Below are 18,755 nucleotides of genomic sequence, written 5' to 3'. Positions count from 1 at the left end.
TTTGAGATGGCGCCCCTAATTATCACCCTGGCATCTTAAAAAGAACCCCATGGCTTATTTGGCCTATAGCTATCTCTTCTCTGCCTGTGTCAGAAGAATAAAAGGGGAAGGATGCTAGGTCATTTTGCTTCATCCTGGATCTACACTTATTGCTGAGGCTTTTGGTTGCATATGAGTCAGATGCTCAAAAAAGCCACCATGTTGGACGCAAGATCCAAGATCCTTGGAAGTAGGACCATCTTTCTTCTTTTATTGGCCTACCTATGCCTCCTGCCAAAAGCTTTTCACTTCCTGTGAGCATCATCCCAACCCCAGGCAACCTCTTCCCTGACTGTCCACGTGAGACTCTCAACCCCTTCCTGATCACTCTGGCACCTTTTCTGGAGCCTTACCCAAACGCTCAGTTATATAATGGGCTGCCCTTCCTGAAGCTGGTACTCTCAGGACTTACTTTGAACCTTCTGAGCAGCTCACATAGGCCAGAACTTGATATTCAGTGAGTCTTGAACAGAACTCATTCCCAGGAGGCTGTGGGGCCTCAGTGGTGAGTGCCTCGATTGTGCATGGAGAGCAGGAAGGGGTGGTACCCAAGATCACATTGGTGGAGAAATTCAGGAGGCACTCATGGTCCCCTGGGGTTGGGGAATGGGACACCTGTGGGGTTGATGTCTCAGTGGTGATGTTCCCAGCCAAGCTGGCGCCATGAAGCTGGGTACTGGGATGCTCTTGGTGTCTGCATCAACTTGTCACATTAAGTCTGAGGTGGATCCTGAGTCTTCCATGAGGCTATTCTCTTTGTCACCTCAGTGTGTTCCACAGATCTTGTGTTCTCAAAGGTTTATCTGGTGGGGAGAGGGATGGGTGTGGGCATGGAGATTCGTCAGCTTTACTCTAAGCAATTCTGAGTCAGAAGGTCTGGAGAAAGGCATGAACACCCTCATCTAGGAAGTAACTCTTGGGGCCGGGGGAGAGCGCTTGCTACGCAGGTATGAGGACCTGAGTTGGGATTTCTAGCACTCAGGTGCCTGCAACCCCAGCTCTGTAGGCTGGTTGGGGGGGGGGCAGGAGGACCACTGGGACTTGCTGGTTAAGAACCTAGCTCCAGGATCAGTGGAGACCCTGTCTCAAGTGAATACCACAGAGTGACAGAGAGAGCCACCCTCACATCCTCCTCTGGCCTTTGCACTTGTGTGCATAGGAACACATCCCACCCTCACTCCAGGGCTCCTATGCATGCATGCGTGTGTGTGTGTGTGTGTGTGTGTGTGTGTGTGTGTGTGTGCGCGTGCGCGCGCGCGCGTGTGTGCGCGTGTGTGCACATATACATAAATAACTCTTGGAGCTAGCCATGATGGTGCATACCTTTACTCTCAGCACTCAGGGGACTGGGGCAGGAGAATCAGGAGTTCAAGATCAGCCTGGGCCACATAGCAAGACCCTATGATAGAACAAAATAAAGCAAAATATGCTGTGGGATGGTCTGTATGTCAAATGTGTTGCTCTGATTGGTCAATAAATAAAACACTGATTGGCCAGTGACCAGGCAGGAAGTATAGGCAGGACTAACAGAGAGGAGAATTGAGAGAACAGGAAGGTGGAGAGAGACACTGCCAGCCGCCGCCATGACAAGCAGCATGTAAAGATGCCGGTAAGCCACAAGCCACGTGGCAAGGTATAGATTTATAGAAATGGTTAATTTAAGATGTAAGAACTAGATAGCTAGAAGCCTGAGCCATTAGGCCAAACAGTTTAAATAATATAAGCGTCTGTGTGTTTATTTTATAAGTAGGCTGTCGGACTGCTGGAGCTTGGTGGGACCCGGAGAGAAAAAACTCCAGCTACAAAAATATTCCCCCAAAACCGTTGGGCTGGAGGTCTGGCAGCAGAGCTAGTACAGTGGATTGGAATGCGTCACCTCGAAGTGTGTTACTTTATCATGAAGGTTATTTTGAACTGACGTCAACTGAGAAACAATAGATGGAGGAAGAGCTGACAATCTTCCCCCTTTCTGTCTGAAAGCAGGACATAAATGTCCCTCTGTAAATGTGTCTCCCCTTCCTCTACCAAAGAGGGGGGCAGTTATTACTGGAGATGGCATTGATGTGAATCTACACAAACAAGCGTTACTGAAATGACATTATCTTCCATCATCCCCCTCCACATCAGCCTCTCCACAATGAGCCCACACCCACTCCTCTGTCTCGTCATCTCCCCACAGTGTGTCACTCTTGGAGACATGAACTCTCAGGCTTCGCTGCTTCCTTTAGGTTTTTCTCTTCTCTTCCATGAAGGCTCCTTGTCATGTGAAAAATGCTAAGTAATTTCCTATCAACTACCAATGCCACTCTTTTTCTTTTGCTCATCTCTCTTTTGTCAATTTAATTTGTAGGGCCCCAGGGACGGAACAGAAGCAGACAGAAGACAAAGCTTGCTTTCTTTCTTTAGACATTTTTTTCCATACAGTATATTCTGATTACAGCTTCCCTTCCCCCAGCTCCTCTCAGATCCTCCCCACTTTCCTACTTACCCAAATCTACACCCTTTCTTTCTTTCCTTCTTTCTTTCTTCCTTCCTTCCTTCCTTCCTTCCTTCCTTCCTTCCTTCCTTTCTTTCTTTCTTTCTTTCTTTCTTTCTTTCTTTCTTTTTCTTTCATTAGAATACAAACAGGCATCTAAATTAATAATAATAGTAATAATAATAATAATAACAATACTACTACTACTAATAATAAAATAAGATAAAATAAAAACAAACAGAACAACACAAAACAAACAGAATACAAAATAGCCAATGGAAAAAAATCACAAGAAAAACATACAGACGCTGAAACACACACATTCACATACACAGAAAACTCATAAAAATAAAATCAGAAATCCTAACATATAAGAAAAAGATCTGTAAGGTTAAAAAAAAAGTACAGGCGAAGCATTTTGAGACAAAAAAAAAAATCTCTAAAACTACCATTGAGTTAGTATTTTGATGGCCATCTACCGCTGGGCATGGGGCCTGCCCTTAAGTGTGGTTTGTATTCCCAGTGAGACTCAGTTGGAGAAAATGAATCTTTCCTTTGCGAGGGGTCGTCAGCTGGAGACAGCTTCTGGGTTAGGGATGGGGTCTGTGTCCACTCCCCCTCTCAGCACTGTGGCCCCATCTGGCTCAGACCTGTGCAGGCCTGTGCATGATATCAAGGTCTCTGTGAGTTCATGTGTGTGTCAGTCCCTCTGTGTTTGGAAGGCCTTGTTTTCTTGGTGTCTTCCATCCCCACTGGCTCTTAAAAAATCTTTTGGGTTCCTATTCCAGGGAGGTGAGGGACTTGATGCAGATTTCCCATTTAGAACTGAGTGTTCTGAGGTCTCTCACTCTCTGCACATTGTCTAGTTGTGGGTTTTGTATTTGTTTTCATTTACTGTAGGAGGAAGCTTCTCTGATGATGGCTGAGTAAAACACTGATCTATGAGTGTAACAATGTCATTAGGATCCATTTTGTTGCTATGTTCCCTTTCAGAATAGTAGTGTGCAGAATAATAGCATTTGTTTTCCCCTTAGATCCATGGCCTATCTAGTTTCAGTCTCTTGGCTACCCAGGCAGTGTCACAAATGGGTTTCATCTCAAAGAGTGGGCCTTGATTCTAATCAGACAGTGGGTTGGTTACTCCAATCAGAGAGTGGGTTGGTTACTCCAATCAGACAGTGGGTTGGTTACTCCAATCAGAGAGTGGGTTGGTTACTCCAATCAGACAGTGGGTTGGTTACTGCCACAACTTTTTATGCCACCATTGCACCAGTGTATCTTGCGGGCTGGTCACCATGGTAGACTGCAGGGTTTGCAGCTGGGTTGGTATTTACCCTTATCCTCTGGGAGTGTGCAGAGTACCTTTCAGTATCATGAACAAAAGTCAGTATGGGTGACTCTAGGCTCTAGGTAGGCACCAGCTCCACTTCTCTGTGTTCAGTGAATGAATGTAGGTGTTGTCTTCAGCAATAGGGCCTTGCCATCAGTTTGTAGAGAGAAATCAATAGCTTTGGCAATAGCCCGGGTTGTTTGGGGGGTTCCATGGGACACCTTTGGCCAACAGGAATCAATTAGATATAATCCATTCCTGGAAGTGGAGGCTTCATTTGGTGATGAGAGATGTCCAGTTGGGGCTCTGTCTCCCACCATGTTTGTTGACTCCAATTTAGATTTCTTTCATACACGTATATATTTTAAGAAGCTTTACTGTATTATAGTTCCATACTGCCTCTAAAATGACCCTTAGTGTTAGCCATTCTTCCCTGTGTTCTCTTCCTTTCCTGCCTCCTCCCTCCCCTTCCTGTTTGATTCCTCCCCATCCATTCCTAACTATCTATTCTATTTACCCTTCCTAGGGAGATCTTTCCCTCCCAACTAGTTCCTTACTCTATACATAACGCTCCTGTAGTGGTATGGATTGTAGCCTGCTTATCAAAGGCTTAACAACTAATATCCATATATAAGTAAATACATACCATATTTTTTTGGGTCTGAGCTATTTCACTCAGGATGATTTTTTTTCTAGCTCCATCTATTTACCTGTGAATTTCATGATTTCAGTGTTTTTTTTTAAACATCTGAGTAATATTGCACTGTGTAAATAAATGGACCACATTTTCTGTATCCATTCATCCACTGATGGACATCTAGGCTGTTTTCAATTTCTGGTTTTTGTGAATAGAGCAGCAATGACCATGAATGAACAAGTGTCTCTTTAGTAGGGTATAGAGCCCTTTGGGTATATGCCCAAGGGTGGTATAGATGGATCTTGAGGGAGATTGATTTCCAGATTCCTGTGGAACTACCACACTGATTTCTATAGTGTCAGTACAAGCTTGCACTCCCATCAGCAATGAATGAGGGTTCCCCTTACCCCATATCCTTGCCAGCATGAGCTGTCATTTGTTTTATTGATCTTGGCCATTCTGACTGGTATAAGATGAAATCTCAAAGTAGTTTTGATTTGCCTTTCTCTAATGCTTAAGGATGTTGAACATTTCTTTTAAGTACTTCTCAGCCATTTGTGTTTCCTCTTTTGAAGACTCTGTTTAGATTTGTACTCCATTTTTTAAATTGGGTTATTTGTTTTCTTGAATTCCAGTTTTTTTGAGTTCTTTATATAGTTTGGATATTAATCTTTTATTGGATATGTAATTGGTAAGAATAGGTTACCACTTTGTCTGAATGATGATGTACTTTGCCCTACAGAAGATTTTCAGTTTCATGAGGTCCCATTTATTAATTTGTTCTTAGTGCCTGTGCTAACAGTGTTCTGTTCAGAAAGTATTTTCCCGTGCCAACTAGCTCCAGGCTATGCCCCACCTTCTGTTCTACCAGGTTCAGTATATCTGACTTTATGTGGAGGTCCTGGATCCATTTGGAGTCGAGTTTTATGCAGGATGATGAATCTGAATCTATTTGCATTCTTCTACATGCAGCCAGTTCCATGTTCCAGTTTGAACAGCATTTGTTGAAGATACTGTCTTTTTTTCCAGTGTGTATTTCTGGCTTCTTTATGAAAAATCAGGTGTCCATAGGTGTGTGAACTTATACCTGGATCTTCAATTCAATTTCACTGATGAGTGTGTCTGGTTTTATGCTGATACCATGCTGTTTTTATTACTATAGCTCTGTAGTACAGTTTGAGATCAGCGATAATGCTACTTCTAGCAGTTCTTTTGTTATTCAGGATTGTTTTAGCTATATTAGGGTTTTTGTGTTTCCATATGGAGCTAAACATTGTCCTTTCAATTTCTGTGAAGAATTGTGTTGGAATTTTGATAGGGATTGCACTGAATCTGTAGACTGCATTGGACAGGATGGTGAAAGAGCTTTTTTCTTCCCTTATGGTGAAGCTGTTGTTTAAGTGCTCGTTTCTCTCCGTCTGGTAGGGCTGACAGTCAGAAGCACATTGCTTGATGGAATACGGGTTTTTATTTTCCTATTCTACAGTTTTGTCTTAAAGTACAAAACTGGAAAAGATAATAAGCACAGCTTCCAAGACTCTAGTCTGGGTTCCTTAGATCCTTTCTTCCAAGAGTGAATAAAAGACTATTATTGATCGCCACATGGGCCAGCAGGAGAGAGATAAAACCCAGTTATAACCTTCAAAGAGTTTATGGAAGAAAAAAAAAAGCAGGCCCCTAAGCTACCAAACAAGAATATTTTAACAAAAATCTGAGATAAAAATGATAAAGCACAAGGCTGTCTATGAGTAAGCAGGTGATTAAGGTACGTAGGGGCAGGACCCTCACAGGCTAAAGTGGACCTGCTCAGTTTAACAGAGGAGGTTGATGAAGAGGTGAGAGAAAGTTCTAGAAGGCTGGAAGGGAGGCTTAGAGCCAATGATGCTATTACAATTTTGGTGGAGGCTAGGTCTCATGGCTGTGTTTCATGTCATAGTTACCTCCCCTCAGGTGGACATTTCCAACAACAGTTAGACCCTTAGCCTACCTGGAGACAGTGGGTGGTACTGACATGTGAGAAAAGGAGTCTGGCTTCCAGACCCCAGGGCACTAGCATAGGGCCACATCACAGGCTCTGTGCCCATAATGCAATGGGGATCATATCTGCCTTCTTAACAATGGCTAAAAAGGTAGACATTATTTATTAATTAATTTACAACTCTGTGTGTGTGTTGATACAAGTCTCATGAACTCTAGGCTAGCCTTAAAATATATAACTGAGGCTAGCCTTGAACTCCCGATCCTCTTGTCCCAAACCAAAACAGAACATTCCCAATAAATTCAAAACAATATTCCACACACGGGAAAGGTGCAACAGGAAAAAAGCATCATTTACAAAAAAATTGATTTTTTTTTTAGTGCTTATACCAGTGGCTCCCCAATTTTAGTCCATGGAAGGCTCGCCTTCAGGACTTGCTAACATTGGAATTTGGAGTTGCTTCCTTGAATCTTGAGATTTGAGAACTTGCATCTGTAACAAGTTTTGGGTCACTAATGCTCCTGCCTCTGGCCTGAGAAACACCCTCCACCCCCAAAACTTGACTTCAAGCTGGTGGCCCCACCTGTGAGGATGTGAGCGTGAACTTGAGTCACAGCTGAGAGCTCAAGTCACACCCCAGTCCAGGTGTGTCTGGCTGTGCCAGCTGCAGAAAGCCCTGTTTTGTTTCTCTTTAGTTCTTTCACTTTGAGATAATTTTAGAGTTATATGCAAGTTGTAAAAATAGTGCAGAGTGTTCCCATATACTTGTTACCCAACTTCCCCTTATGGGAACGAACATCTTACATAACCACAGAACACTCATTCAAACTAAGGATGTAAGCTTGGGGCAGCACTATTAAGTAGACAACACCATTTGTTGGACTTCATTCCAGTTTTAGTGCTTTTTTCATACTCCACGATCCAGCCCAGGACCCTAAACTGCGTTAGTTCCAGGGTCCGATACAGACCACATCACTGTTCATGGTTCCTTTTTCTCAGCATCCTCCACATAGCTCATTGGTCCCCATGACCCTGAGCTTTGAAGAGCCCTGATCAGTTACCCACAGGATGCTCCTCAGTGTGGGATCAGCTGATGTTCTCTCATGATTAGATGGTGGTGACGGGTCATGGTGAGAACACAGGGCTCTTCTCAGTGTGTTGTGTCAGATAACACGGATGTGACACGTTCCGCTATGATGTTAGCTTTGTTCTCTTGAGTGACACATGGTGTCTGCCAGAATTTGCCACTGTGGTCATTTTCTTTATAACTACCGAATGTTTACAATTTTCTGGCATTGCTGGAGATTGAACCTGGGGCCTCACATGTGCTAGGTAAGCATTCTATTCTTGAATTCTGGCCCCAACTACCAAATATTCTGATAGCCACTCCTTGTGACTGCAAAAACACTATTTTTGCTTGAATTTTTACATCATTAATTTTAATATTCATTGGTTGATCTTGCCTGTGCTTATCATTAATCTGGTGTCACACACACACACACACACACACACACACACACACACACGCCCCATATGCAAAGTGCAGGATGTAAAACATGAAGAGAAAATTTAGAAACCAGTTAGAGAAAAAAGGAACATTATGTTCTCAAGAATTAGGAAAAGAGCTATAGTAAAATTCTTGTTAGAAACCACACAAATCAGAAGGCAACTGTGTGATCATATCTGAAGGGCTAAATTCTTTTCTAAAACCTGGCAGCATAGAATCTGTCAGTCAGGAGTATTTCCAGAAGTAGAGGAGAGGCCTGGGGAGATGGCTTAGTGCGTAAATGCTGCTGTGCAAGAGATGACTGGAGTTTGGATCGCCAGCATGCATAGAAATGCTGGGCAGGCATGGTGGCCTGCCTTAAACCTAGTGCTCAACGGGTAGAGAGGGGCCGTCCTTGGAACACGTTCACTAGCCAGACTAACCATATCTGTGAGCTGTAGGTTCAAGTGGGAGACCAGCCTCCATCTATAGATGGAGAACAATTAGGACAACGCTAGACATCAACCTCTGGCTGCTATATGCACACACATCCACATACATGTACCTACACATGTGAACACACACTCTCACACATACACACACACATATACACACATTCATACATACACTCACACAAACACACACACGCATGCATACACACACGTAACACATACACACATAACACAAATTCACACACATACATACTCACGCAATCACACATATTCACACATACTCACATCCATACACACACACACTCACACACAAATACACACACATACACGCACAAACTCACACACATGCATACAGATGCACTCACACACATTCACACATACTCACACACATATACACACACACTCACACACATACATACATACACACAAATACACACACTCACACATACATATGTACACACACACTCACACACATACACACATACATGCATTCACACTCATACACACACACACATACACACACATGCTCACACTCACACACATACACACACCCATACAGAAAGTGGAGCTGAAACAAAGACTTTAATCAGACAGATCATGACTGAAAGAATTAACTCATTGTGGTCAAAGGTGCCCTGAGAGGAATGCTACAGAAACTTCCCTGTCATTTTAAAACAATGGAGGGTGGTAGAATTAGAGCAGGAGAGAAGTAACATCAGAACACCGAAGTAAATAATGTCCAGCCATATTCTCAACCAGTGTCCACCCAAACCTCAGCTGACTGGTCCATTAAATAAGATCGTTACCCTCTGTATTTCAGAAAAGGTTAAAGGGAGTTTGAAAACCAGTGCCTGCTTCCCACAGTATGGTTATGCAGGTCAAAATATTACAAATATGAATGAGTAAGACTCAAGATCGCAAAATGTGTGTGTGTGTGTGTGTGTGTGTGTGTGTGTGTGTGTGTGTGTGTGTGTGTGTATGATTGTTTCCAAAGCATTGTATTGTATCAAATGGTTTGACGAGGTCAGATGATACTGAAACGGAAGATCTCTGGGATAGATATAAGGACTTGGGGGTGGGGATGGGAGGTGGTAAACTAAGATGATATCATTGAACAACAGAAGAAGCAAAATCATTTAATCATTCTCAACCATTAATTCTCAACCTTCCTAATGCTGCGACCCTTTAATACAGTTCCTCAGGTTGTGACCCCCCAACCATAAAATTACTTTTGTTGCTACTTCATAACTGTAATTTTGCTACTGTTATGAATCATAATGTAAATATCTGTGTTTTCTGATGGTCTTAGGTGACCCCTGAGAAAGGGCCAGTCAACCCCCAAAGGGGTCTCGACCCACAGGTTGAGAACTGCTGATTTAAATGATATAGCAAGCACTGGGTGCCAAGTGCTAGAACCATGCAAAATCTTTCCTGGCTGGATGTAATGTGCCTCCTCTCCTGAAACAAAAATGGGCAGCCCACTGCCCACATAGTTCCTGAGGATCCTGAATCCTTCCCCAGCCATCACCTAACTGGATCCTTCCACCAGCTTGCCGAGGGAGCTGGCATTCTTGGCATTTCCACAGAGACGGGGCTCAGTGCGGTAAGCAACTGGCCCGCCCTCTCCCACACTGGGGTTCCAGCCCCGGTGTTCTCCCACAAAGAGCTCTTGTCCACACACTGGCCTGACCTCAGAAACAGTACTTTGTTATCTGTGTGCTGTTGTTCCAGATATGGACACCTAGGCTATGGGCAGAATGTGAGATGACTTTAGGGGCCTTCAGGTGTGGAACTAACATAGAGTCACAGGGGAGGAGGGCCATTTCCTGCCCAGCTCCCTTCTGTCTGTTTGGCTTCATCGTAGAACAAGCCAGGTGCAGGTGGACCCTACCCGCCTCCTAAGGTGTTGTCTGTTGTCGCTTAAAACCGTGAAGTGACATAGTGTTTTTATTTTGGTGCGTGGGTGTGTCTGTGCGTGGGTGAGTGTGGTGTGGAGGTCAGGGGACAACTTGTGACAACTCGTGACAGTCAGTTCTTTTCTTCCACCAGGTGGGGCTCAGAGATTGAACTCATGTTGTCAAGCTTGGCAGCAAGCTTTGACCCGCTGAGCCATCTCACTGGCCTTTTGTTTTGGGACAGGGTCTTATATAGCCTAGGCTGGCTTGGAACTTACTGTGTAGCCAGAGATGGCCTTGAACTCTGGACCCTCCCACCTCAGCAGGCACTACCACAGCCACCTACCTATTCTCTATTTTTTTTTTTTAACAGAGAAAATCCTTCAGGCTCAGAGCCTTTGCTAGGATACAGGATCTGGATAGAACTTAATAACACAGTTTGAGCTTTGCTTTATCATTTTCCCTAGTTTCTGGATTTCCTATTTATAGCAAGTGCTTACAGGCTTTCATTTGGTACGACAGTCTCTTTAAAAAACAAAATGAATTATAAGCTGAGTCGATGAGAACGTTCAGGAGATGGAAACATCGAGTTCTGCCACAACTCAGGCAAGCGGCATGGAAAGAAGCTCACTCAGGGTTGCCGGGTCTCATTCCCGTGTCACAGAGAACCCCGGACCTTCTAGACAAAGCCTGAAAGCATCATTGGTGGGGAGACCCTGGACTCCTGACACAGGATCCTGGGCCAGTTGCAATGCCTTCTGGGAACAGCACTTTTCTCTTGGCCAACAGGCTTCTAGGGCAGCACAACTCTCTGAGATCACAGGGTAACAGGCCTGAGGGAAGATCTGAGAAAAACGGTCACGGAGAGCTGAAAGCGTGCCAGGTGGGAACAGAGGGGACAAGAGGAGATGGCTGTAAAGAAAACTGTGGCTGTTGTCACCTGGGAAAGGTACACCCAGGTGCTCTCTTGCTCTGTGTGTACCTACCCCTCTATCAGGAGCCGCGTGGACTCTGGCTTTGATGGTTACTGTCTGAAATGTCCCATTGACCAGGTTATGTCTATGAGTAACTATAAGAGACTTTATTAAATGAGGATTCCTAGTTTTTCAAGTTTTTTTAACTCCTCTTCCCTCCCTCCTCCCTCCCTCCCTCCCTCCCTCCCTCCCTCCCTCCTTCCCTTCTCCCTCCTTCTCTCCCTCCCTCCCGCCCTCCTCTTTCCTAGTCACTTTTCTTCTAACACTGACTCTCCAGTGTTCCCATTAGGAACTCTCAGCCCAGGGAAAAACAAGCTCATTCTCTGAGACCCACAGGGGATTTTTTAGGAAGCCCAAGTTCAATTTTCTAAAACTTTATCTGACTTAGGCATGGTGGTGGCTCACTCCTGTAATCCCGGCATCTGAGCGGCCGAGATTGGAAGATCATGAGTTCAAGGCCAGCTGGGGCCACAATAGTGAGACCCTGTTTCAACAAGTAAACAAACACAACTGAAAAGTTTATGCCGATGTTGGACCCCATTTACAGGATTCCATGTGTTGTGATAGAATAATTCAGTGAGCATCCTCTTTTGAAGCTGACCCTCTTGGAAGATGAGCCTTGATTACAATGGGCCTCCAGGCACACTGCCATGGTCTCTAGAGACCAACACAGAGAAGCAAGGACCTGCTCTATGCTCGCTCTTCTACCAGGTGGCACAGAGCTCAGGGGCAGCTGGCTTTCTGGTGACAGGTACCTACCAAGATTTGGTAGCAGCTCTGGGCAGCTTCCCTTTAAGGGAGATGCAGGTACTGGCTGGAAGAAAAAGAAAAAGCCTTCCTGCCTACAGAGAGGCCTCGGAGAATAGCTCAAAGCTGGGTGGAAGAGAAGCCAAGAGACCCACATTCATGCCCAGGTGACCCAAGTCCCTTCTCCCCGCTGCATCCAGTCAGGCCTGAGACTCAGATGAGGAACTGTTCCCTGGGTTATCTGCTGCTTCCTCTGTGAAAGTCAAGAGGGGGCGGGATGCGATGACACCCAAGGGTCCTCTCAGCTCCAGGCTCTGCTCCGCCCTTCCCTGGACTGTTTGGTGTTCAGCTGTCTTCTGTACTGGTCCACCCAACTGCTTCTGAAAGTGCTGTGTGCACCCGCCCTCGCCTTGTAAAAAGACTAGAAGCATGGAGCTCTGCTGCAGCTCAGGCAAGCGACATGGAATGAAGCTCACAAGAGAAACAGGGTTGCTGGGTCTTATTCCCATGTCACAGAGAACCCCGGACCTTCTAGACAAAGCCTGAAAGCATCATTGGTGGGGAGACCCTGGACTCCTGACACAGGATCCTGGGCCAGTTGCAATGCCTTCTGGGAACAGCACTTTCCTCTTGGCCAACAGGCTTCTAGGGCAGCACAACTCCCTGAGATCACAGGGTAACAGGCCTGAGGGAAGAGTCGAGAAAATGGTCTCGAGCTGAAGGCATGCCGGGTGGGACCAGAGGCATGCCGGGTGGGAACAGAGGCGAAGCGCCCGAAGGGCCTCACAAGTTCTCTCTTGTATCTACGAAGGCCAGCAACCTCTGTTCCTAAGAGGGATGCTCTCAAGGCCTGGGAGGTTCATGTCGCTGGCCTTGGTACAGTCCCAGAAGTCAGCCCTGCAATGGATGAGACAAGAAAGCCACACTTCATTATGTGACCTAGAATGTTACTGCTCTAGCCCAGATGAGGCTCATATTTCCAGCTTCCTTTCCACTGTCCAGAATGATTACCCATGGCCTCTTAGTTAACAAAATGAGAATTTATTAAATTTTTGGTTCTAATAAATAGTCAGTTGCCTCTTACAACAGGCTCCAAGCCCTGGTAAAATGACCTAAGTTTGTGTAACCATTCAGAGAGAACACATTAACCTGCGGCTTTGGTTACAAGGGGAGCTGCTCTCCTCTCTGACTCACTGCCATCACCCTGCTGCAGCTTACAGGCTTGAAGATGAATCCACTTTCTTATCACATAAGATCCCAAAGATACATAGCCAAACAGGAAACAAAACAAGCAAAAGAAAACAGTACACAAAAGACTCCCAAACCGAGAAGCAGGTATAAAGAGTCGATGAGATGCTTTTCCCCATCTGCGGAACCAATAACAGCTATGCTTGGAAGGAAGTCCAGCAAAAAAAGGGCCCAGATACATTCTGGAATGTTCATTCCCTTTTCTTGAGGGGCTGGCGAAGTGGTGAGGTCAGCCACCCACAGTTCCAGGCTAGAATTAGGCTCTTTAGGGCTTTTCATCATCAGGGCTGGACCATCATCAGTGGGGAATCAAAGCTGGAGAGAAACCCATCTCCCCTGGGCAATTAAAAGACTCTGGAGGATGGTGAGGACCTCAGCAATTCCAAATATGAAACTCGGATTTCAAGAGTTAAATAAAAGGCAGGCAAGGAGGCTCCAGCCCCCAACCTTGAGAGGTTACTGTTGCCTGAGGCCAAGGTCAGATTTCAAAAGCTGGACTTGAGAAGCGGATAGCAGCAGCCAGGGGACAAGGCTGAGCTCATGGGGGCAGGCCAGTGTCTCATCCTCCACTTGCTCCTGGGTCTCTTCGTCCGGCAGCTACTTCTGGTTCCTACCTGTCTCCACTGGTCTCTGCCAACCTGTTATTCATTACTGCAAAGGCTCCCACACCCCCTGAGAACTCATCATCCCTGGAGGATGCATTGGGCTGGTGGGGTCCACCATTGGCCATCTCGGACAACTGCTTCTGCAGGATGGCCAGCGAGACCTTGTTGGTGTCCTTCATGGAGATCATCTCCCCTGAGAGACGTCGCCCATCAGTGTCACTTTCCATCACCCCATCCGTCTCTATGGAGATGTTGCACCTGTTCCGGACGTTGCCAGGCATCACCACATTCCTCCTGGACCGCAGGAGTCCCCTTTGGCACTGTGGGAAGCACCCACTCTCCAGTTTCCTCAGGATCCAGTTCACAGTCTGTTTGATCAGGATGGAGATGACGTTAAACAAGGAGTAGATGCAGCAGACGCCCGTGAGGATGAAGAAGAAGTTGGCGAATCGGTAGAGTCCTTGGCTCTCATACTGAGCATTCTGGCTGCTGACCAGGTCCCCAAAGCCAATGGTGCTGAACGCCACGAAACAGAAGTAGAGTGAGTCAAAGTAGCTCCACCCTTCCATGGTGGCATACAGAGCCGAGGCTCCGCAAGAGATGGCCACGGACGCCAAGCATAGGATCAGCATGACGTAGTACACAGAAGGCTTCCAGCCAGCCAGGCTATCTGCCTCGCCCTTTTCAGGGGCCTTCATGTTGTCCTGGGTCGCCACCCCACGTCTCCGCAGCTGCTGCTGGTGACAGGATCTCATGACGTAGGCGATGACGGTGATCAGCCGCTCCAGGAAGAGATTGAAGAAGAGGATGGTGCTTGCACATCCAACGAGACCGTAGAAGATGAGAAAGATCTTCCCTCCTATGGTGGCTGGTGTCGTCATCCCAAACCCTGATGAAGAAAAAGAGCAGAGGAGAAAAGAGTGAGGCGGGGGCTTGCCCGAGAGTGGGGTTGGTGTATGGGCTTGGAGGCTGGTGAAGGACTGGAAGAAACAGTGTTTGAAAACCCCTTAGCCCCAGCCTTTCTAGGAAAGCAGAGAACCCCCACCTCCATTGGAAGGCTGTTGTTCAGCACACAGAGTTGGCCTGCCGCAAGCCCATATGGTGCTATTGTGCAAGGCAGGAAAAGGCTTAGTGACAAGGACGTGACTAGGTTTCAGCCTCCTCCCCTCCTTTTGTGGGATGTCCCTTGGAAGCTATGGAACACAAACCGCCAGAATCAACAGACCTGGCTCAGAGATACAAAGACTCCTACAAAAACAAAGGCTGGTGCAGACTCATACGAATTCATTCATCCCACAAGCCCAGGACTGGGGATAAAACCAGAACTCCTGTCTCCTCGGATCTCTGGTTCTGCAAGACAATTGGTATACTGTGTGTTCTGTACTGGACCTGGCAGTGGTATAGGACTCTGTGGCAGCTGCTGAGAGGGGGTACCCACCTAAGACTTGGGGTTCTGGGAAGACTACACAGAGGGTCCTTGAAACCAAGGAGGCATTGTACAGGCAGAGGGCACATGCAAGGAGTAATGGTGGGCCTCTTTCTCCCTTTTCTTTTTTTTTTTGGTTTTTCGAGACAGGATTTCTCTATGTAGCTTTGCGCCTTTTTCCTGGAACTCACTTGGTAGCCCAGGCTGGCCTCGAACTCACAGAGATCCGCCTGGCTCTGCCTCCCGAGTGCTGGGATTAAAGGCGTGCGCCACCACTGCCCGGCTCTCCCTTTTCTTGTTTGCATGTGCATGTATGTGGTAAGTGTGTGTGTGTGTGTGTGTGTGTGTGTGTGTGTGTGTGTGTGTGAGTGCGTGCGCGCGCGCGCACTTATTTGGGGACCGGAAGTTGATGCTGGGTATCTTCCTCATGCATTCCACTTATTAAGGCAGAGTCTTTCACTGAAACTGGAGCTCACTGATTTCTGCCAGCTTAGCTCGTCAGCCTGCCCTGAAGGTGCCCAGTCTCTGCCTCCTGAGTGTTGGGACCACAGGCAGTCACCAGGCCTGCCCGGCTTTTTCATGAGTTCTGAGAACCTAAACTCTGCTGCTCACACATTGCCCTTCACTTTCAAGTTCAGCTTTCTCATTGTGTCCTATCACTGGCATCCCAAGCCTCAGCCATCACCCTTTTCTTGTAAATCCTCCTCGAGCCCATCCCTTTTCTTGTTGCTATGGGCCAACCCGTGGCTGCCTGTCCTAGGTTCCCCTGGGAAATGGTCAGATCAGATCTTGAGATGTGTGGGTTTCAGGCCTTATGACCTCATGGTGTCCTGAGATGAAGTCAACCACCTTTCTAAGGCACCTCATCGGTGCATTCATAACCATTCAATTTCCCAGCTAAAGTCCCGGTTCTCAGCATGTGTGGTTCTCAGTTGTGTCTAGCGGGGAAGCTAAATGCCTTAAATCAAGATAATGAAGGAAGATACTGAGTTCTGTGTGGTGGTATTTTACTTGTACTGAAATGTGATTTTAATTGTATGTTAATAAATAAAGTTGCCTGGGCGTCAGAGCTACTAGAGCTATAGAAAGTGCATGGTGGCGGTGGCACACGCCTTTAAAGACCTGGAGGGCGGTACATACAGGCAGTGACGAGGCAGTCACGTGTTTGGGTTTACAACCAATGAGAAGGCAGAACAGCTAGACTATATAAAGACATACACACAGGAAGTAGGTCCCTTTTCGGAGAGCTCTCTTGGCTGAAGAGGATCGCTGAATCAGGAAGGGTGAGGCTCTTAGCTCTGACCTCTTGGCTTTCTTCTCTGAATCGGCTCTGTGTTTCTTATTTAATAAGACAGTTGGTTATATCTACAGTTCTGCTTCTAGCAAAATAGGATAGAGAGGAATAGATGGAATAAGGGTAAGGAAGGAGTGAGGGGCAGGGAACAATGGGATGGAGATTTTGAGGGCTAGGACCCTTAATGGTGGAGAAAAACCAAATCAGAATATCACCTCTTCTTGCTTTAAAAATCCAAGTCCTCGCAGCCCCCTTGCAGTGAGGGTTCTTTCTCACCTTCATTATGCAAAGAAATGTGTTGTTCTCTCTCTGGTTAGGATGGCAATTCTTATCCCCAAGCTCCGACGAGGTGGTTAGAGGTGTAGAGACTTGAGTTTGATGAGTTAAGTGCATTGAGTTTAACAAGTAGGTTTCAAACAACGTCATGTTCTGTTCAGTCCAAAAGAACACCACTGGGTGGGTCACCAGTGTGTCAGGCCATTTGTTCCCGATTACTGAAGGAACTTGGAGCTACTCTGATGGACTCAGCAGATTCCCTGAACCAGGAGAGCTTGTGATTGCTCCCTATAGAAGGCAAGAAGCAGCCGGCTGAGCCCATGCCCTGTGTGTTCAGAACACTGCAGTGATGGTCCCCCAATTCCCATGCTGATCTTCACCCACAAAGTGATAGATAGTTCTAGAAGATGGACCTTTGTGAGGCGATTAGCCTATGGGGGCGGGACCTTCATGGGTGGCATCTGTGTCCTTGTAAATGACACCTTGGGGGTTGCGGATGTGAACCAATTGGTAGAGTGCCAGTCTGATAAGCTGGGTGTGGTAAGAGGTGCCTGTAACCCAGCATATGAGAGATGGAGCCAGGAGGACCCAAAATTCAAGGTTATCTTAGATTACACAGGGAATTCAAAGGCAGCCTGGCCTAGACAACAGCAACTGTAACAAAAGACACCCCAGATAAGGTCACCCTTTCCGCCAGGTGAGAACATGGCAAGGATTCTATGAGAGTCTTGACCTTGAACTTCCAGGACTGTGAGCAATATATTTCTCTGTTTGTAAGCCGGCCTAGGGCATTTGTTACAACATCCAGAATGAATTAAGACAGCCATCCAAGATGGTCCGGACAAGCTCCTTGTGAGAATTGCTTTCCTGAAGAGCTGTAAACAATGTCTAATCCTTGCTTACAAAGTCCCAGTGACAAATCAAAATATGATCTGCTCATAAGGTCTCAATGACAAACCGGAGTATGATTCCACTGAGCTTTACCTCGGGGAATCAGAGAGCTTACTGGGCTTACTTACAGCACACAGGGTGAGGGGTTACTTACACCAGCATGGGTGACCACCACAGTGGAAAGTCTTCGCCCGGCATGGGTGATGGCCTCCCCATAGCCACATCGATGCAGTCCTCAGTTAACCTTCTCCAGCCTAGATACTGGAGCACCTCCTGAGACTCCAAGGCCATAGGCAGCTTGGGCAGAATTACATACACGTGGCTGGGAGGAGTCACTGGTATCTCAGGTGAGGTTCACTCACCCTCTCCAGCCTCTCCTCTAGGGAAGTCAACTGTCACCAAGCTCCACGTGATGGTCTTTTGCAAGCAGGCACAGTTGATCTAGGGGAAATGGTGACCCTTGAACTCAGAGAGCCCACATCAAGGCTAATGATTTCACCCACAAATGAACTATTTACAAGAGAAACCACAACGCATCAAGGGGTAAATGCAAGCAGAGAGGGGTTCTCTCACCACAGGGGTTTGATGAAGCCTCACTCTGGGCGGAGTGACCTAGGCACCTTTGAGTACAGGGATGGCACTGAAAAGCTTGAGGAATTGACTTTTTTTTTTTTCTAATGAACAAGGCTTTTAGTGATTTGGTGACGTGTTCCAAGGATTAAAAGTTTCTGGATTCCATCTGTTGATGTGGTTTTATAGGACTTCCTAATTAAAGAAGGAATCATTGTGACTTTTGGTCACCTGCTGGGCTTACTGGATCGCAGCCATCCCTTCAATCTGCCAAAGTAACAGAAGATAGGAGGAGAGGGGGCATCCTGGACAGCCTAGCACTGGAGGCTTGGGGAATAGCGCAGCTGGTAAAGTGCAGGGCCTGAGCTCAACCCCAGAACCCATGTGTTAAAGAGCCAGATGTGCTATGTGACCGTAATCCAGGCCTGAGG

General features: G+C 46.5%; 1 protein-coding gene across 1 annotated transcript in view; it reads right to left on the bottom strand.

Annotated features, from left to right (window-relative positions):
• Positions 1 to 13,033: 13,033 nt before the first annotated feature.
• The window catches only part of Kcnk13 (potassium two pore domain channel subfamily K member 13), a 95,374-nt gene continuing 89,652 nt past the window's right edge, over positions 13,034 to 18,755 (bottom strand). The window contains exon 3 of the mRNA XM_052738760.1: positions 13,034 to 14,756. Within this exon, the coding sequence (XP_052594720.1) occupies positions 13,873 to 14,756 (884 nt within the window). The 3' untranslated portion in view covers positions 13,034 to 13,872. The remainder of the gene's footprint in view (positions 14,757 to 18,755) is intronic.

Source organism: Peromyscus californicus, unplaced genomic scaffold (genome assembly GCF_007827085.1).
Source record: "Peromyscus californicus insignis strain IS unplaced genomic scaffold, ASM782708v3 Scaffold_15__1_contigs__length_86483966, whole genome shotgun sequence".
NCBI lineage: Eukaryota > Metazoa > Chordata > Mammalia > Rodentia > Cricetidae > Peromyscus > Peromyscus californicus.
The sequence above is the reverse complement of the archived record's forward strand: the minus strand, read 5'-3'. Positions and strand labels throughout refer to the sequence as shown.